The 20,176-nt window shown below is 39.3% G+C and overlaps 2 protein-coding genes across 3 annotated transcripts in view; both read left to right on the forward strand.

Annotated features, from left to right (window-relative positions):
* Positions 1-8,636, forward strand: part of LOC143883828 (protein GID8 homolog) — a 40,614-nt gene extending 31,978 nt beyond the window's left edge. For both annotated transcript variants that reach the window (XM_077387128.1, XM_077387127.1), the window contains exons 7-8: positions 4,002-4,156; positions 8,366-8,636. In XM_077387128.1, the coding sequence (XP_077243243.1) occupies positions 4,002-4,123 (122 nt within the window). In that variant the 3' untranslated portion in view covers positions 4,124-4,156; positions 8,366-8,636. The remainder of the gene's footprint in view (positions 1-4,001; positions 4,157-8,365) is intronic.
* Positions 8,637-18,099: 9,463 nt separating this feature from the next.
* On the forward strand, positions 18,100-19,718 carry LOC143882499 (uncharacterized). The gene has a single exon (XM_077385977.1). It carries the CDS (start codon positions 18,354-18,356, stop codon positions 19,470-19,472), a length of 1,119 nt encoding a protein of 372 aa, XP_077242092.1. The 5' UTR covers positions 18,100-18,353; the 3' UTR covers positions 19,473-19,718.
* Positions 19,719-20,176: the final 458 nt, after the last annotated feature.

The raw sequence follows: 20,176 nt of genomic DNA on the forward strand, positions 1-20,176 counted from the left end.
TTCGAATGAGGAGAAACAACACCTATACTAGAAACGGGGGTAGTAGTCCCATCGACCGAAGTAACATTATGAGTAGTAGAGGTAAAGGACTGAAAGGAGCTAGGGAAGTAGAATTACCAGTCATATGATTAGAGGCTCCAGAATCTATGAGCCAAGACCCAGAGGTAGAAAGAAACCAAGAAGGTGAACTACTTCTTGCTGGGCAAATGTGGTAATAGGTTGCTTGCTTTTGTCACGAAGGCGCAAGTGCTCATCATACTTGATCCTGGATACAAGTAGAGAATCATCCTGTGCAACAGGGCTAGAGGATGATGGATTGGACACCTTAGGAAGGCTGGCAGATTTATGGTGAGCAGAATGATAGGGACGGAGCTCGGGATGTAAATCATAGTAGAAATCAATAGTATGGCCCTCTATATGACAATGGGTACAATAACAAGGCCCTCGTTCACATGTGCCACGGCCTCCCCTGAATCATGACCACCGCCACGGCCACGATGCTGACGACCACAGCCAAACCGACAACCAGCACGACCAAAACAATCACCTCCAACATAAGTGGCAAGAGTTGAACCATCAATGCTGGGTTCACTTGTCCCTGCAACCCTCATGCAACGCTGTACGTGGGAGAAGACCTCACTGAGAGAGGGAAGAGTCCCTGAGCCAACAATCTGCTGTCAAATCGGTAGAAAATCAAGTCCAGTGCATCAAGGAATTTGACAACCCGTAAGTCCTCTTGACGCTTGGCAAGGACAACATGTTCCACCGTTAATGGCATCTATATATCAAGTTGTTGACATAGGGCGTCATACTGACTGTAAAAGTCTGCCACAGACTTGTCCCCACGCTGGAGATCCATCCTCTCAAAATAGACATCACAAATACGGGTTAGATTATTAACACCGGAATACAAGGTCTCAGCATGCTACCAGATGTCCTTTGATGACTTAAGATACATTATCGTTCCAGCCACTTGTGGTTGCTTACTATTACATAGAAGAGTCTTGATCAACACATCATCCTGGCGCTACATAGCATAGGATGATTTATCTTCAGCAGAAGGGGGGTCACGTTCAATAAAATCAACCTTACCACATGCAAGCAGATAGGTCTCAACAGCCATATGCCAAGGAGGGTAATTTGACCCATCAAGCTTGATGGAGGTCATCTGTGGGAAAGGAGTCTCCACTGAAGAAGAACCAGAAGAAGGAGCGGGGGATGGAGTCGTCATGATGACACCAACCAACAAGGTAAAAGAAACGAATTGCAACAAAGGACTGATTTTTAGAGTTTTAGAGGGTTTACGGCAATGGTAAAAGATGGAGGTTAGGGTTAGGGCTGAAAAGGATATTAGGGTTAGGGTTGTAGGAGTGGGAATGGGAATGGAATTCTATTAGAAATGGAAGAGTGGGTTTGGGTTTGGAATTTGGGAATGGAAAATGGATGGAGAATGGGATTTGGGATTTGGGGATGGAGAATGAGATTTGGGGATGGATTTTTGTTAGAAATGGAAGAATGGGTTAGGGTTTGGGATTTAGGAATGGAGAATTGATGAAGACTGGGATTTGGGGATGTGCGAAAATGGAGGGTGGGGAGGAGGGTGTACGGTAATGGTAGAAGGGAGGGTTCAAGAGGGATGCATTGGTGCGAATGAAAGGGATGTGCTAATGTGGAAATGGGAGGGGTGCGAATGCGAGGGTTATGCTAATGTGATAGAGGGGTGGGGAGGGTTATGCTAATGCGTAAGACAGAGAAGGGTGGGGAGGGTTGCGCTAATGCGCAAGGTGCTGATGGGTAAGGGTTGTGCTGATACGGCAATGAGGGAGGGAAGTGGTAGAGGCTCTCGAGTGGTGGTCCTTAGGATATCGAAACCCTAGGGCTCTGCTACCATGTTGCGTGTATGATAGAAGAAGAGAATAGAGAAAAGTGAGAGAGAGTGAGTTGTCTCCCCCTCACTAATATATATATATATATATATATATATATATATATGTGTGTGTGTGTGTGTGTGTGTGGTAATGTATATAGTGTGTGTAAAATACAATGACCAAAATACCCTTAAGTACATATAATGCATGTAACAGTATGGATGTCATATCACAAGCCACCGTTGATCGACTATAACCTACGGCTCAACCATATCCCATGACATACAAGATTGCATTGGTAGGTTGCCTAACCGAGACGTATACCATAGCGGGTGAGCAAGCACCTACGATTTCATGCATACGGAAAAGCGCATCCTTCTGACTCCTATGTCTTCTGAGACTCTTAAGAGCTACACTAAGGTAAAACCCAAGACTCTATCGGAGAAAGACAAGGCTCATACAGTGAGGCAATTCTCTTGTCTGAGGAATCAGAAAACGTGACGAATGTACCAGGCCATGCAAGCTTACAAGAAGGAGAATGATGGAGACCATCCTAGAGTTTATATCTTAGTATTAAGTGTTTGTTATGGAAGAGGTGTCAATATCAATTAAGCAATTAAAGGGGGAGCATTAGAGTAACTTGGGTTTTCATATCAAACTTCCTATCTTTACAAAATATAGTAAATCCGTATTTACTAAAAATAGTAACTCCATGTTTACTAAAAATAGAGCTCTTGAGTTACTAAATATAGTAAGTTCGGTTTACTATAAACAATAAGTTTCAATTGGGAGTTTTACTATCTTTACAAAATATAGTAAATCCGTATTTACTAAAAATAGTAATTCCATGTTTACTAAAATAGAGCTCTTGAGTTACTAAAAATAGTAAGTTCAGTTTACTAAAAAAAGTAAGTTTCACTTGGGAGTTTTAATTTGTGCTGAGTTGATAGTTTAGTCATAATAGGATTAGGAGTTCCAGTTTTGTTAGAATCGGGTTTCTTTTGTCTATAGTCTATAAATGTTACATCATTGGGCTCTTTTGAGAAGATTGATGATTTTTGCTCCCAGCTTTGGTGTTACTTTGCTTCAGAGAAGACCCTTGAGTGTGCTCTCTTTCCTCTCTCCTTTAATATTTTTACACGCAGATATCTTGCTTCCTCTATTATCTTGTGCTCTTGAAATTTTGGCATATCCCTTCTTGTTGAAGCTCACCAAACTTGTCGGTTGATTATGATTTTGTACCCTTTCCTCTACTTCATTTGACATTTTTTCACTAGCTTCCAATCCTCTTATGCCCTGTCAGTTTTGTTTATTAAATGTATGTAATATACTCAACTCAACTAAGCCTTTGTCCCAAACTAATTGGGGTCGGCTATGTACTATAAATATTTTTTGAAATGAATGTGTACTATAAAATGGTATTCTTTTAAAAAATATTTATAATAATACTTATTCCGGTGCAGCCAGGGGCGGAGCCAGGAATTTACACTTGGGGGGCCGGACTAATTTACACTTTGCTTGCACTGGTCATTGGGGTGTGTGTTGGGTGGGTGGGAAGGGGGCGCTTACGTTTAATGTGTTTCTTCATTTTAGCGGTGTTCATGAACGCCGGTAAAACCCTTTTTTTGTTATAGTGATAAAAGGGATTTTGGGGTCACGGCCACCCTCATGCTATATGTGGCTCCGTCCCTTGGTGCGACCTGTATTAGCGCTCCAAATCTACCCGCAATCCCAAATAACAAACCAACTAAGCCTACCATCATCGTATCATGCATCGGGCTACCATCATACCCTATACCCATTCCTATTCCATGTACTGGAACGAACCGCGTTCTAGGTAACATTGTTCGTACATATGTTCACACAATTCTACACAGATACATATATACATGCGCAGTTTTGTTTTTCATTAACCATAAATTTGAAACCAAATGAACCTCAAATATCAAGGAAAAGGATTCACACGATAATTTACTCTTGTTGTTGACTCAATTGTATTTTAAGGTTTCCAAGCATGCTGGAACTCTAGTTTTTCTCACCGCGTTCCTGCGCAGATTTTGTCTGTTTTCATCACTAAATTATCTGAGGTTGCCAATATGAGCAGAATCTCCAACTTCTATTGTTAAACAACAGATCCAAAGCTCCCGAGTTTGTTAAAGATGCTGATTTGGGCTCAACATCAGCTAGATGAGAAGGCTGTTTACCCCCACATCAACGATTTATCTACGGCCATGCTTGAAGACCCTCCCCTTTGAAGGATATAAAAGCTTCTTTTATGGAAAAGCCAGGTCAGTCTCTTGTGTTGTCAAGTTAAGAAAATCAGCAGGAGCCTCATGTGAATAGTTTCATTATTAGAATGATGTATCTAGGTTTCTTTTTATTTTTTATATCCATGCTTTAATTGTTGGATAGTACAAAATTTCCCCTTAAACTAGTTCCTTGCCTTTTGGGACAACTGTGCTCTTTTTGGTTCTTCATATTGTGGAAATGTTGGGATTGTTTGCATCGCATTCTAAAATCTTTGACTTTTCTCATCATAGTTCTTGGATCTTTACTTTTTCTAGATCAGCCAATCCATTATCATCCTTGTCTCCATCATCACCTTATTATTATATTATTGTTATTAGCATAATTTTCATCATATGCTATTATTTGGTCAAACAATGGGCGAGTCAAATCCAATGTTTAAGAGGGTAATCATTGATGCTGTTGAGCTGACACACTCTGACCCTAACTGAGTCAATTTAAAACTTGAGAAATGAGCCGAGTAGATAAAATCAGTGTTTAAAAACTCGTTGACATGACAAGGACTCGCCCGAGTCGACAAGGATCTTTCTTGGCCGCGTTCTGCGTTGCACCACATCCGCCTTCCGTGTTTTGCCCTACAGAGTCAATAAAAACTCATTCGACTCTCCCGAGTTATGACCGCATCAACTGCATTCTTGGCCGCGTCCTCGCTGAGTCGACCAGGATTTTTCTTTGCCGCGTTCCGCGTCACATCCGCGTTGTTAAACACTGGATAAAATGCTCAACCAGGTGAAACTCTTCCATCAAGCTGGCACAGCTGAGTCAATTTAAAACTTAAGAAAGAAGCCAAGTAGAAACAATGCTCAACCAGGTGAAACTCTTCCATCGTGTGAGTTTTAAACACTGGCTCTACGCAGTGCCTCCATTAAATATGCACTGCTATTTTCATGGAACAACAATTAAGCCATGTCATATCAGTTTTCTTCGTTATTGTAAATAAACTTCTCCTGATCACAAGAATTCCTCGATGTGTTTGAATTTCTTAGTTATACCTGATACAGTGCAGATACTCTTCTGGGAATGATTATACTTTTGGAATCCTGAAAGATCTGTATAACATTCCTGTTCCCATCTGCTTCACAACATTCTTTTTACCATTGTCCAGTGAATGTATCGCATCTTATTTCTGCCCATCCATGCAAATCCTGGATATTTCTTATTCCAATGGATTTGTTTAACGATTGCATCTTATTGTGATACCCAGTGTTTGGAAACTGAAACAGAATTTGGCAATTGGTTATCTGAGTTTAAAATTCGACCCAGCCAAGTTAATGAAAAGCACAGCAATTTCCTAAAAATAGAGTTCTGATTTTGTACTTGGTTCCGGACAAAACGAATTGACCAGTCGACGACTAGAATGTTGGGAAATCTAGTTTTATTTCATTCATTTTAATTTGCACACAACACTTGGAGGTTTATCCTATGATTTAGCTGATATTTTGAATTTATTGCTGACATTTTGTTGACACAGACACGCGTGTTGACTCCTTTCGACACTTGTAAACTTACTGCTAGCAATGTCGAACATAATATGGGCGTGCTGACACGTTTTTGTACTGTGTCAAGAGTGAAATACTGTTTTATTATTTAATATTATGTTTACCTCCTCATTATTAACTCTTCTTTAATTAAATGCATAAATATTTATTGTAATCATGGTTTTAAATTTCGTCCAATTTCGGTCAAGACCAAAACCGAAACGTCCCAAAACCGAAATTGGCGAAACGTACCAAATTTCGGTAATTTTGGTCGAAATTCCCGAAATTTCTCAATTTCGGCGAAATTTGAAAAAAAATATTAATTTTTATTCCTTTCCCAAATTTCAGCCAAAATTTCAGCCCGAAAAATTGACATTTTGTGCGTCTATACCAAATGTTGTTTGTTGGTTGTTTCGAGTGAGGTAGCTTGCTTCTTGTTAGGGCTAACTTAGGGTGAAAGTCAAGCTACGCAGTAGTGAACGGACTTAGGAAAGAAAGAAGCTAGTCTCGTTGGCAAAACCGAAATTTCAATCCATGATTGTAATCACCCCCTCCCTCAAAACCGAAAACCCTAAGCAAACACTTTTCCCAATATCATATTCATGTTATCCTAATGGTCTAATTTTGTCTGTAGATTGGAGTCTCAGTATCTAATGTTTGTTGTTCAATCTTAAGATTTATTGGTTTGTTAACTGAATATCACATTTATCTTGTTTCAAATTATGATTAGTATTTAGTAATTTTATATGTGCTAGCATATGGGTGTGTCTCCACCTCTAGATTTTTAGTGGCTACTGTGTTAGACACCTAAATATGTTGGTACGATTAAGGATATGTACGATAACTAGTGTCAGAACCACGGATGGCACTCCTAGTGAGTTTCTAATTACAATATTACTGCACCAAGGACAAGCTCTAAGCCCTTATTTTTTTGCTCTTGTTATGGATGAACTTACGGAGGGGTATCCAGAATGAGGTGCCGTGGTGTATGTTATTTGCAGATGACATAATATTAATTGATGAAACCAAAGCAGGAGTTAATGCTGAGTTAGAGTTATGGAGAACTACTTTGGTTCCAAAGACTAAGACGGAGTATATGGAGTGCAACTTTAGTAATGTAAGGAGGCGGGGCAAGGATGTAGTAAATATGACTGGATAGGAGGTACTTAAGAGGGATATCTTTCGCTATTTTGGTTCAATCCTACATAAGGAAGGAGAGATTGAAGATGATGTTAACCACAAAATAAGAGCAGGTTGGTTGAAGTGGAACTGTGGAAGCATGCTTCAGGAGTTTTGTGCGATCGTAAAATACCTACCAAGTTGAAGGGAAAGTTTTATAAGACAGTTGTGAGGCCAGCCATGCTGTACAGCTCAGAATGTTGGGCCACCAAGAAGCAGCATGTGCATAAGATGAGTGTAGCAAAGATGTGAATGCTTAGATGGATGTACGACCACACAAGGTTAGATCGAATTAAAAATGAAGACATCCGTAAAAAGGTCGGGGTGGCACCAATTGAGGAGTGAGGAGGAGATGAGAGAGCACCGCTTAAGATGGTTTGGGCATATCTAGCGTAGGCCTTTGGATGCTCCAATGAGAAGAAGTGACTTGTGCCTAGTTGATGGAGTAAAAAGAGGTAGGGTCAAGCCGAAAACAACTTGGGTAGAAACAGTGAGGAAAAACTTGAGGGCTAGGAACATAACAGAGAACATGACCCTAGATAGGATAGAATGGAAGAAAATGATACATGTAAGCGAACCCAACTAGTGTTAGGTCATGAAAATTTTCTAAAGGATTCATTAGCCAACCCCAACTAGTTTGGGACAAAGGCTTAGTTGAGTTGAGTTGAGTATAGTATTGTATCAGACACCTCATATCCATGTCGACGCTCGATGCGCAAGTCCGTGTTCACTAACCTTAGGGTTTATTAAAATTTGTTTCATATCATTGCTACTTAGATCTGTTCGATAAGTTCTTCGATGATATGCAAGATTGTGTGGCTTCCTCTTTCATATCCTATCATCACGTCCGTCGCTCCGCCAACAAGGTGGCGGAGAGCCCCACTAGTGATGGAGTTTTTAAACAGTCATTAGCATTATATCACTCTTCCTCCATGATGCTTTTCTATATGTAATAGTGTTGCTTTTTCCTTTTTGTTCCTAGGTTTTCTTTGTAATTTGACCATCTCTGTCCTTTCTCTGTAATTAAATTTCGGCTGTCCATAAAAAAAAAAAAATCATTGCTACTTAGATCTATTGAAAAGCATGCAGTAAATCATGGGTCGTTTGATTTGCGGTGCATGAATCATTGGCTGCTAAAAATGGCCTGAACACTGATGTGGAAACCAATAGATCTGAAGCATATTATGCAAATTTAGCATTTCTGTCGAAAGTAAAAACTTGTTACAGTTCAATAAATTGTTTTTATGGGAACTTGGAACTTAAAAATTGCACATGAAGAGGGCCATTAAAAAAATGGACTACTTTTTTGGAACACAAGGTCAAATTTTAGAGGAATTTCTATGCAGGTATAGACATTTGATTTCCTTTCAAGGCCTTAGATAAATACCAGTCTTATTATCTAAAATCATTTCAATGCTTTCCACGATAACCATATTGTCAAGGACCCCATGTTGAATATGTATCTTTACATTATGAAAATTGGCATGTTCAAAATATCAAATGGTGAACATATTTGTTGTGTTGCTTGTGCAGTCCATTGCAAATGTGGTTGAATGTACCGAACACATTCCCTTGCGCATGTAGATTGGATATGTTTGGCATATGGAAAAAAAAGATATATTTTGAAATTCATGCCCCTAACCTTCTGCGTGTATTCAAGAAGTTCTTCAATTTTAGGATGGTAAATATATCCCTGCAACTAGCCAATGTTAAGAATAGAATAGCATTCCATGAAAAAAGTTATAATAACATTTGGTGGAATTGGCTATTTTTCTTTATAAACTTTAGTTTATTGGTGCGATTATTTTATCATTTTATAAGTTTTTATATGGTGCCTATATTTGGCACTTTTTTAGATGCTGCTGTTGGATCAAATATCAAAGGTGGCACGTCAAACGTACCACCTTGACGGGACTTAACGGTCGGCCACCATATAATCTCTCGTTTTATAATGGTACAGGCAGAGGCATATCTTTCATTTTCTGGAATATTTTTCTCCTTACTAGAAATGACCAGGGCAAAATTGACTTCCAAAAGGGACAGTTCCATTTGAAAAAAATAAAAATCACTAATTCCTTTCGAATTTTTAAGCTGATGTTGGTTCTCCATTTCCAATTTTTGCTAGTGTTTGAAACTCAGGACTCATCGACTAGTAGTTGAAAGGTTAGATTTTTCTGTTAGATTCCTTTCACACCAGATTTCATCAACGATACTTCATGCAAAGGATAATAGATGGTTGAAGCAAAATAAGCAGACCAACATACTCCAGAAGATAATGAAGAAGCAAACGACATCTCTATGACACAGCCACAGTAAGTCGTCAGATCCCCAACATTAGAATCTGATTCCAAATTGAAAGGATGACTAAGTAAAACATGCTTTGAAGCTTGAACTCTAGCTAAAGAATCAGGTAAAGAATATAAATAGTACAGCCAAATCAGAATGCAAACTAACCAACCCTCGGAAGAATTGAGAAAGAAAGCAGGCCACTATAAAACTCCTCCCTTCCCAGAGTGTCAGATTTCCAATATTGGAACCCGAACAAAAGAGCAAACCAACTCCTACCTAAGGCAACTTTGATGGGCAGAGGAGAGAAAAATAAAATTTAGCAAGGCACCCAACTCTAAAAGAAAATGATGCAGCAGAAGACTGCCGAAACAAAATTGTGGGGTTAATCAAAATAAGTGGAACATCCAACTCCAGGAGACATGGAGAAGCAAATACTCTTTTTTGAAAGATTCGACCCATTTTCAATTCATGATTGCACTGCATATCAGAATCTGACCCACATTCCAAAATAAAAAGGATACAAAGTTGGGCATGCATGCGTTGAACTGAAACTATTCTTTATTTTCAATCAATTGATAGATAAAATTGAAAGTAGTAAGTTAGGCAAAGGAGAGAAATTACAGAGCCAAACTAAACTAAGCAAAGAAGCAGATAACGACGTCACACTAAAAATGTACAACTAACCAAAACCGAATTTCCTGTTTAGGCTGCAGCTATTTCACCCAGAGAAGATAAATCCGTGTAGAATTTTGATTTGGATGAAGGTGGTCCTGAGTTTGAGCCTGGTGGAATATGCCTCTGAAATCACAACCACCATCATCAAAGTTGAGAGCGTAGCTTGTAGGATCATACTGAAACCTCTTGACCCTCTCATTCTTAATAATGGATTTCTTCATCTCTGCTTTCATCCTCGAGAAGAAGCTCTTGCAATGTTTCTTACTGTGGTTCAGCCAGGCCAATCTCCCAATCCAACCCATCTGAGCCAGATTTTACTTTTTTGTTCCACCTGTATAAGGATCCAAGAAACTTCCTAAATGCACTTTAAGGTCTCCTTGTTGATTGATCTAACAATTTCTTAGGGTTTTAGCTTTTTTGGTGCTGCTTCTAGTTACTCAGTTGCCCCCAAAATCTAGCTGCATGCTTCAGGGTTTACCTATCTGGCTTGATTTTGGCTCTAGAAACACAAGAGATCGACCCAGACAAAAAAAAAAAAAAAGACAAGATATTGCAGTTGCTTCAGGGTTAAGAAGAAGCACTTAATTAGATGTCTTGGTTCTTCAAACAAACTGAAACGACCCAGAAACGATTGCTATCTTTTCAGGATTCTAAGCACCCTTAGAAACTTGAGGACCTAAAAATTTGAGGCAGTTCTATCTCACTTAACCATATCCTTAGAAACTAGAAACACCCAACCTACCTGCATTTTCATTTTGAGGTTGTAAGAAGCTTTAGCATCTTAAAGGACCCCAAAACACTTAGAAATTTCTAGGATATTTCTAAGCAGCCTTTAAATTAGAAAGACCCAAGTGAAGTTTGCAATTTTCTGCCCAGTGCTGTTACTGTAGATCACATGGGAACGCTAAAATTCCATACCAGACGACACTGCAGTTTGGCAGTGAGACCTACAGTCATATCTCTACACAATCTTTATCACCTTCCTCGCTAGCCTAATTTTTTTTCTTGAATAGAATTTGATTCTTTAGCTTTTCTTGAATAGAAATCTTTAGCAGCGGGCACGTGAGTGTAGGTAGTACCTGTGTTATCCATCACAATGATGAATTACCAAATGGCCCAAAAATGGTCTTGATCGGACCATCCAAATCTGATCGCGGGGTTGAGGTTCTGAAAAATTTTGGGATGCTAGTTTGTGAATTGTGTCCATGGTCTGTTCGGCCTCCATGATCCAATGATTCTAGTCCGTTGATCAAAGTCACCTTGTAGTGATTAGATTTGTGTTTTTGCCTTCAGTGTGCGGTGTGGACTGACATAGTGACATGGATTGCGATTTTAGTAAATTCATTGCCAAAAGAGAATAGTCTTCCCTTCCGCACACTTTTTCCTTGTGATCAATCAAATCATCAGCAAACCCTTGTTTTTTGTCCCGACGAGAGCATAGACAAGGCAAATGGGAATGTGTGGTTTACCCCTCCCTTCTTCTTCTACTTTTGTCTCTTTGTATGGCGCATAGAATTCCTTTTTGCTTTCTCATTAATTAGCCGAGTTGTCATTCTTGCGAACCTGGCAGTAATCTTTGCCTTTTCTTCAACCTGTGAGCTGTTGTCACGTTTCCTTTTCGACATCATGTTATGAAAGGGGTGTTTGGCCCAATCATTGACCAGTAAAATTTCCCTTTTCCCAATCATCTCAACTTTTCAATCACCTGCCCATGGAGAAAGCTTGTTTGGTTCTCTAACTGGGAGGTCCCATTTTTATGACCTCTCTTTTTCTGCTAGAGTAGACAGACCAAATCTTGTCTTGGGGCTCTATCAATTTAATTGCATCCACCCCATACATAAAAACTATTCTTAAGTCCTCTCCCATTACTAGTAGTAGGATATGATGTTTGAGCATATACTCTGGTAGCCCCTAGGTTGTTTAAAACCTTCTTAGTATAAAATTTCTTTTAACTATTAAACATCTTATAAATGTAAATTTTTCATTGGCTGTTAGTTCCATATGCAGTCTATCTTATGTATGTAGTTTGTAGTTCCCTCACCCTTTAGGTTATTCAAAACCTTATGTTCTTTCACTGTTAAATACCTAATAATTGTAAATTTTCTTTAGTTGATGTTTCCGCTACCATATTTTTTTATAATAAGACAAACTCTCCTTGTCTTTTATTATTGAACCTGTCAAAAGGCTATTCATTTCCCAAAAATCTCTCAGCAGCCGATTAAAAAAGAAAAGACAAGGTAAGTCCGTCCCATTATCAAAACCTGGTAGTGCCAATTTCAGCAGCTGCAATTAATTATCTTGTACATCTAAATTTCTGTACAACTATTAAATACCTTTGAATTTCTCTACGTATATTAATACCTTGTACATGTGCCTTTCACTTTTTACCTGTTTCCCACCATTTTTACCTGTTTTTCGATAAGCTTGGATTGCACCTTCTACCTTGTTCTTCGGCAATTTGTTTCCTCATAAAGGTTGATCATAAAAGCACATATTTCCGAAGCCGGGTTTGCAGGTACACCACCTAGTAATTCTATACAAGGAGCACTCATCTTTAAAGTAGTAGCTCTTAGTATTGATATTTCTGCGTTGAAGACTGGTTGAATGAATGGCCTGAACCGTTTTTAGTTCAAGGACATGTCCGCTTGTTTGAGGTGTATCGGTAGACCTTGTGTATTCAATCAGCATTCTTCAAAGTAAATGCAGCTCTATGAAAGGCAGATTCTAACAACAGAAGCCTAGATGGCTAGATGGCAATAGTAAATGATTTATGGGAGATGACCTATTTACTGCACTGAACGTCGACCACCCAACATAAGAACTCCATGCATTGGGAAGAGTTTTTTGTGGAGTCTGTCACCCACATCTTTTAGTGTGCCGACCATCCCTAAGGTTCTACTTAGGGTTATACTTGATAATCATTAGGATAGGAGGACGATCAACTTATAAATAAACCTTGAATTTGAAGTCAACCTTAAGGCCACATTTGGATACCATCCAACAAGATTTAGATTTGGATTTAGTTGATATTTTGAATTGGATCATATCCTTAGATTTCCAAATCACAACAGTGCAAAAAATTCCGATTTTCAAATCTGTTCTGCGAGACATTATTTGGAAATCTATATTTGTGGCAATTTCCTTCACCATCACTGCTCCTCAACGTTGCTCCGGCAGCAGTGAGACATCCCTTCCCTCTCCCTCTCTTTCTTTCTGTCTCTCTTAAAACATGATCATGAAGATGATTGATGTGTTTTGTATCCAAAACTCAAATCCAAATCAAAATACAAATGCATGAGGTATCCAAATAGGCCCTAATAGAAATCGAGATGCTTAGCTTATCCAGAGAGAGATAACACCGACTTCAAATCCTCTTATGTTCGCAGCATCATCAAAGACTAAGGTCCCCCAGTCCACCTTAGGACTGGTATCAGAATAGGCAGATTTAGCAAAAGCTGCCTTGAGTTTTTCAAACGCCGTCTGACTGACACCAAACAAATGGAGAAGAGAGGAGGAAACACAAGTGAAAACAGAGATGAAACAGCTCGCCACCCAAAGGAATCCACCCAAGGGATAAGAGCAAAATAGACAAGAAGAACTCCTTCTTCAAAAGTCAAAGGCTAAACTTGATTCAAATTCTCTGCAAAATTCTCTTGTCTACAGCCCAAATAATCATTTTAGTAGGCATGAATAAACTCTCCAGCCATAGGTGCATTTCCAAAGACTTAAACAACATTTCCTAGCTTTGACAACACAAGTTCCAAGAGAAAAGGGAGAGAAAAACTACATTACTTTGACTAACTTATAAGGCTATTTAACTAAACTTAATAGGGGTCTTTGGGACTTGATAAAGCATAAAGAGAACTTCAAATTTAACTTAAATCATAGAGAAAAAAAACGTTTAGAATAATGGGCTGGACAGCAGGCAAAAAGAAACCCAAAACTGCTGAAATTCGTATGTTGCAGACAGCTTCAACCCTTCTCAGAAAAATGGCCATAACTCCCTCCACAGAACTCTGATCCGCGAACCGTTTGTTGTATTGAAAAGTAGACTCGTAGATCTGTCCAACCATATATGGCTTGCTATTTTTAAAGTTAGGAGTACATTCGGGTTTGACCCCTCAAAAATGCCCCAAAATCATGGAATGCAAACTGTTTTTCGACCTTTAAGCTTGTGGCCTAAGCTTGGTGGGCCTAGTGGGCTCGGCTTGAACATCCATCTGAGATAGATCCGGCGTCACCTGACATTCGTAGTTCCATCACGCTTTAATATTCTTCTTTAACAATTTGAAGATGGGAGCGCACAAAGAGGGGTCAAGCTTTTGCATTTTTCTAATTAATTTTTATAGGGGAATGATATCCCCCCTCCCTCTTTGACGGATAAAATCCCCCACTTTAATGTTTTCTGTGAGAATGGTTCACTAGTTGAGGATAAATTCACCCCCTTTAACGTTTTTCTTTACCTTTGAAGTTGACGGAAAACCTTGGGGGTGGGGGGGGGTGTGTGTGTAGTATCTCATCACCCATCACCCATTTTATAAGATTGTTATTTATATTTCTCAAAAGAATAATCATACGGAAACTGATTTGGAAACTTGAGTATGGAACCAGCAATAACCTCTTAACACATTGACAACTAATTGTCTTTATCTTAATTTCTCAGTATTTTTTTTCTTCATTCTTTACATGACAAAACTACGCCTCCCTATGCCATGTGTTGTGTAGGGATTTGCTTGGTTTGACTCTCGGTTAGGAAGTCGGTTTCGGTAGCAGCACTCTAAGTTTAGACTGTCATTATTGAAACTAGGTTAAGGGGATATCTTGCCCCTTTTTCGTCTTCAAGGCAGGAAATAGGCTCCCTTGACTCTCTCTCTCTCTCTCTCTCTCTCTCTCTCTCTCTCTCTCTCTGACAAAGTGCCTCATTTTCCCTAACTTTTTGTGCACCTTTTCTATGTTTACATTGTAACCGGTGCTCCCAAAATCCAAATTCTTGCTAGTGAAAGTATAAGTTTTCTCTAATATAATGTGCCATTTTCCTTTCCTTTTCTACCTGCCTCGAGCCTTTTGGACATATTCAACCATCATCCTATCAAGAAAATGCGGTTTATATATTAAGCCTAGCTCCATCCTTTCTCCTTGGTCTCAATTGGTTCAATAACTTGTTATTTTCTCCCCAATACTTTGTCGGGGTGATAATTCCATTGACCTTCCATGGTTCTCCTAAGTTGTTCCACCAACTAGGGATATTTCACATCTTGACCTGAGTTTGTGAGATTCATATTCAAGGTTTCCAATGCCAGATATCTCCATATGTTTTCAATGCATCCTATCGATGGTTTATCTATCTTTATGATGAAATTCTCATTCAAGGTTTCATATGTAAGCTCATATTCTGTGAGTTGAAGTATTTCGTGAAAGTCCACGGAAATCATGGAAGTTTTTAAACATCTATAAAATTATGGAAGCTTGGGATGCAACTTCAAGAAATGCTAGAATTAGTGTAAATACAAACCTAGAAACCATCATATAAGTAAGATAACAATTTGTTATGGTTTAACAAGATCAAACATTTGGTGACATGTGTTGTCACACAAGGTTCATTCTAAATGTAGATGTGTCACAAGTTTTGAAAGTTGATGGATCCATTTCTTTTACTTCTCAACTTCCCATCTTATTATTAGAATGCCATCAATATTCCATGGATATATATATATATATATATGAGAAAACGGTTCCTACACATGTGTAGAGAGTTCTCTACACACTAGCTTAAAATACAGTGGGGGGCCCACATTGTTTGGGTGATCCAAGCCATCCATTTTAAAGGCCCTCACATAGATAGGGTGTCTACAAAAAATCAGATCCATAGGATCATTCCAACCCTACGATCTGTGGAGGTAAAATGGATGTCTTTAAACCTTTACAAATTAGTCCATTTTTTGCCTTCACAGTTTGAATGGTTATGATGATCCTATGGATCTGATGTTTTGTGGACACCCTATCTATGTGAGGACCTTAAAAATGAATGGTTTGGATCACCCAAATAATGTGGCCCCCAGTGTATTTTAAGCTAGTGTGTAGATAAGTTATCTACACATATGTGTAGGAACCGTTTTCTCTCTCTCTCTCTCTCTCTCTCTCTCTCTATATATATATATATATATATATATATATATATGGAAATGTTATTAGCACTACTGTATTTTAATGAGAGCACTCCTCACTTTATTAAAAGTACGGTATGGCCCGCACCATAGGATGATCCAAACCGTCCATTAGATGGGCCACAGCCTAAATAGGTTATGCCTCAAAAATCATTTACATAGGTTGATCCTAATCCTCCCATCTGTATGTTAGAGGGTTGATCCTAACCCTTTATTGATCGGAGGGTTAGGATCAACCTATGGAAATAATTTTTGGGGAACAACCTACTTAGGATGTGGCCTATCTAATAGACGGTTTGGATCTTCTTATGGTGGGGGCAATAGTGTACTTTTAATAAAGTGAGGATTGCCCTCATCAAAATACAGTAGTGCTGATAACATTTCCTTATATATATATATATATATATATATATATATATATATATATATATATATATATATATATATAAATTAACAAGTCAATGTGGATGATTTTTATTTTTTTTTGCCCTCCCCACATATTTGTACATACTAGCTATGTGAGGGTAGAAAAGGTATGATTCAGAATTATTTGCAAAATCTGTGGTGGTAATTTTAAATCTTGATTTGCTAGCCACCTTCTCCAAACGCTACGTCTCGCCCATCATTTGCAATTGTATGTATTCAGAGATTTGTCTTATTAGATGCGATGAAAAACTGCACCGAAATACTATTTCTTGAAAGGTTGCTAGCAGTTAGCAATAATTCCAAAAGAAAGATGCTAGCAATAATAATCATCACGTAGTATAGTTTTGGGAGGGAAATTACGACGACGGATACCTGGATATGACAATTACGAAAAAACTACAAAGAAGAGGTTTCAAAATATGACAATTACAAAAAAAACTACTTTTCGTTATTAATTTTTTGAGGATATTACGAATTCCGCACACCTTTAAAAATATTTACAAATTCCGAACACCTTCAGAGGAACAACATATTATGGAAACCTCTATAGATTGGAGGGCTAGGATCAGCCTATGGAAATGATTTTACGGGCACAACCTATTTTGCCTTATGAGTGCACCATAAGGAATCAAAATTTGGACTTCTTGGGTTCTCTTGAAAGTTGATACATGTCACTCGAAATCGACCAGTAGAAGTTTAAAACCAAGTTCTTATCTTTATGATCATCATTATGACGATGAAAGAAACCTATATTCGAGCCGACTGAATATTTCAGTCCTTCCAAACTATCTTTGATTCCAAACGTTGATGTTTCCCTTTCTAAACTACTTCCCCATTTCTACTGTTCATGCCTGACAAATGACTTGACTCTGGGGAGTTTTAGTATGACCATCAATTCAAAACTACTTTAAAATAGTTTGAGCCTGTCACTATAGTCAGAAGATCAAGGTCATAAATAGGTACAATCTCAAGTTATCTACGGCGAGAAACTAGTAAATGTTGCCTATTTTTAGCCATGAAAAATTTAACTTGAACCAACCATGTTCAATTTTTATTTAGAGGGACCTCCAATTTATGATGATATTCCTCTAAAATAACCATAATCATATTATTTCCCTCTAAATTGTGGAAAGAAATTTTTTCCAGAGAAAAAATATTCCATCAGAATGTTTTTGTTGCGATCCAAATAGGGCATAATGGAATCGATAAGAACCTTAACCTTGTGTGTTGGTATGGCTCATATTCATATTAATACTCTTACTTAGAGAGAGAGAGAGTGTGTACCGGTTCACAACCGGTGAAAAAGGGGGCGATTTTATCGGCGCCCAATAAGTAAATGTGCATTTATGATTTTTTCCTGATCCTTCCTAAACATTTCCAAAATTTTCAAGCATTTGCCTTACCGATTTATTCCCGAATCTGAACTTTGTAACTAGGATTGCAAATTTGCAACCTAATATATTGGGTGTACTTTGAGAATTGGGGGGGGGGGGGGGGGGTTGTTTTACATTTTGTCAAACATTCATTCACTCCCCTCATACAAGAAGACAGTACAAAGCCTTATTTATTTTTATTTTATTTTGGATTTCTAATTCATTACGGGTATATTCTTCAGTGTATTCCTGAAGAATTCCTCATAATTTGTCTTTTTCCTTTGTAAATGAGGACAACAAAAGGGACATACCAAACTCATAGGTTCTCACCCCCAAACAAGAAACGCTGCCTGCCAATGGTCACTCCCTCAACCTGTCGACACCCAAAACTCCAAAAACTCACAAAATTCTAAGTAGAAACCCTAGAATTTGTCTCCCAAAACAATACCCCAAACTCTCCGTAGATGCTCACAAACCAATCTTATATCATTTTCTCCGCCACCCCACCTATATCTTACATTCCCTTCTCCACCTTCAATTCCCCTTCACTCCCATAACTACTGTTGCCACACAGCCACCACCAAAGACTGTGCCATGGGTTCACTGTCCTCATCACCACCGCCACTGCCACCATCGCCGGAAAACCTGATATCCAATTATCGAGTATATGCTTCCTTTTGTCCTAGAGCACGGTCATCGGGCACAGACAAGTCTAATTGGATTGAATGCTACCATCCATCAGACAATGCCTGGCATCGGGTCGGAGCCATTCCAGGACTAGCCGAGAACCAGGTCCTCAAGGACTTTGCCATGGTCACCGTTCGTGACAGCATCTACATAATTGGCGGTCGCCTATGCCAAAAAAACTGGTGTGGCAAGGATGAAGAAGACATGATTGAGGTGGATCTCACCGTCAGTCCAACAGTATTACGACATTGTGTCACTAATAACGAGTGGTCACAATGTGCTCCACTTGGCACACCACGATTCGACTTTGCTTGCACCGTCTGTGATGATAAGATCTACGTGGCAGGGGGGCAATCCACATTGGCTAGCGCAAGGGGTGTGTCTTCTGCCGAGGTGTACGATCCGGCACTCGACGAGTGGACCCAATTGCCTAAAATGAGCACATTGAGGTACAAGTGTGTGGGTGTGACGTGGCAAGGGAAGATCTATGTGGTGGGAGGGTTTGCCGAGAGGGGGGATTCCGATAAGACAGTGCCATTTGCCATGGAGCGAAGCTCCGCTGAGGTGTTTGACATATGGCGTGGTGCGTGGGACCTGATGTTGGGGATGTGGCAACTAGATGTACCACCCAACCAAATCGCAGCCGTCAACAACAAACTGTACAGCTCAGGGGACTGCCTCAACACGTGGAAGGGACACATCGAGGCCTACAATGGTGAGCTCAACATATGGAACATTGTGGATGGGTCCCAGCTACAAAATCTATGGGCCCCGATTTCCAGGTCAGATCCCACGGAGGCAAATGGGCAGATGATCCAGATGATCTACCTCACCATGGCCCCTATTGGGCCCCATTTATATTTCTTGGCTGGCTATCGCTTATGTGGAGAGCTCTTCAGATGTGTGTCTGTGGTCCACGCATTCTCCACATCAGCAACAAGTGAGGCATGGAGGAATTTCGAGCCTATGGAAGAGGAGGGTGACAAAGAGCTGTGTAGCCATTGCTGTGTGCTTCGACTCTCGTAGCATTCAATTCTATGAGCCATGAATGTGACAATGAATCCAAATTCAGGCAAAAATAATCATGGTCGGGCTGGTTACTATCAACGGGTTTAAGGGCCTTTACAAGCAAATTTTCAAGAGGGAAGACTAAAAAAACTCAGGGCCTCTTTGGATGCCATTAACTATATCACGTTTTTTACAATTAGTGTAAGCATAGTTACAGACAATTTATATTTGACTTCAAAACCATTTTGAATATAAGATTTTATAGAACAGACAATTATCCATTCCAGCTCCTCGTCGAACTCGAAAACAAACATAGGATTAGGCTTTCCCCTGATGCTGAGATGATCCTTTCAAATCTCTGCCGATTGAGATTCACATGTTGTTAAAAGTGGAAGCCCTAAATTATGTCCCGCAGATATCCAATAGCACCCTCCCCAAAAGCTTACCGAAGTTGACACCACGGTCATCCCTCCCCCCCCACCAGTAGGTATAAATCGTAACTTTCAGGTGGACATTCCTAGCAGAGATGTATTTTTCGATAAGCTATGGTTTGAAATTGCTATTGTCTGTCAAGAGAGGATTTTCGGGAGAGATGAGACGGACGATGGCCATTGGGGGTAATTGTTTTAGGGGGATCACACACAAGATGCACTCTCTCTTTTTTCTTTTTCCTTTTTTCGCCCCCCCCCCCCCCCCCCCCCGCGGCTCTCTCTCTTAAAAAA

Source organism: Tasmannia lanceolata, unplaced genomic scaffold, assembly GCF_043159265.1.
Source record: "Tasmannia lanceolata isolate RefF3 unplaced genomic scaffold, GAP_Taslan_0.1 ptg000008l, whole genome shotgun sequence".
Lineage (NCBI taxonomy): Eukaryota > Viridiplantae > Streptophyta > Magnoliopsida > Canellales > Winteraceae > Tasmannia > Tasmannia lanceolata.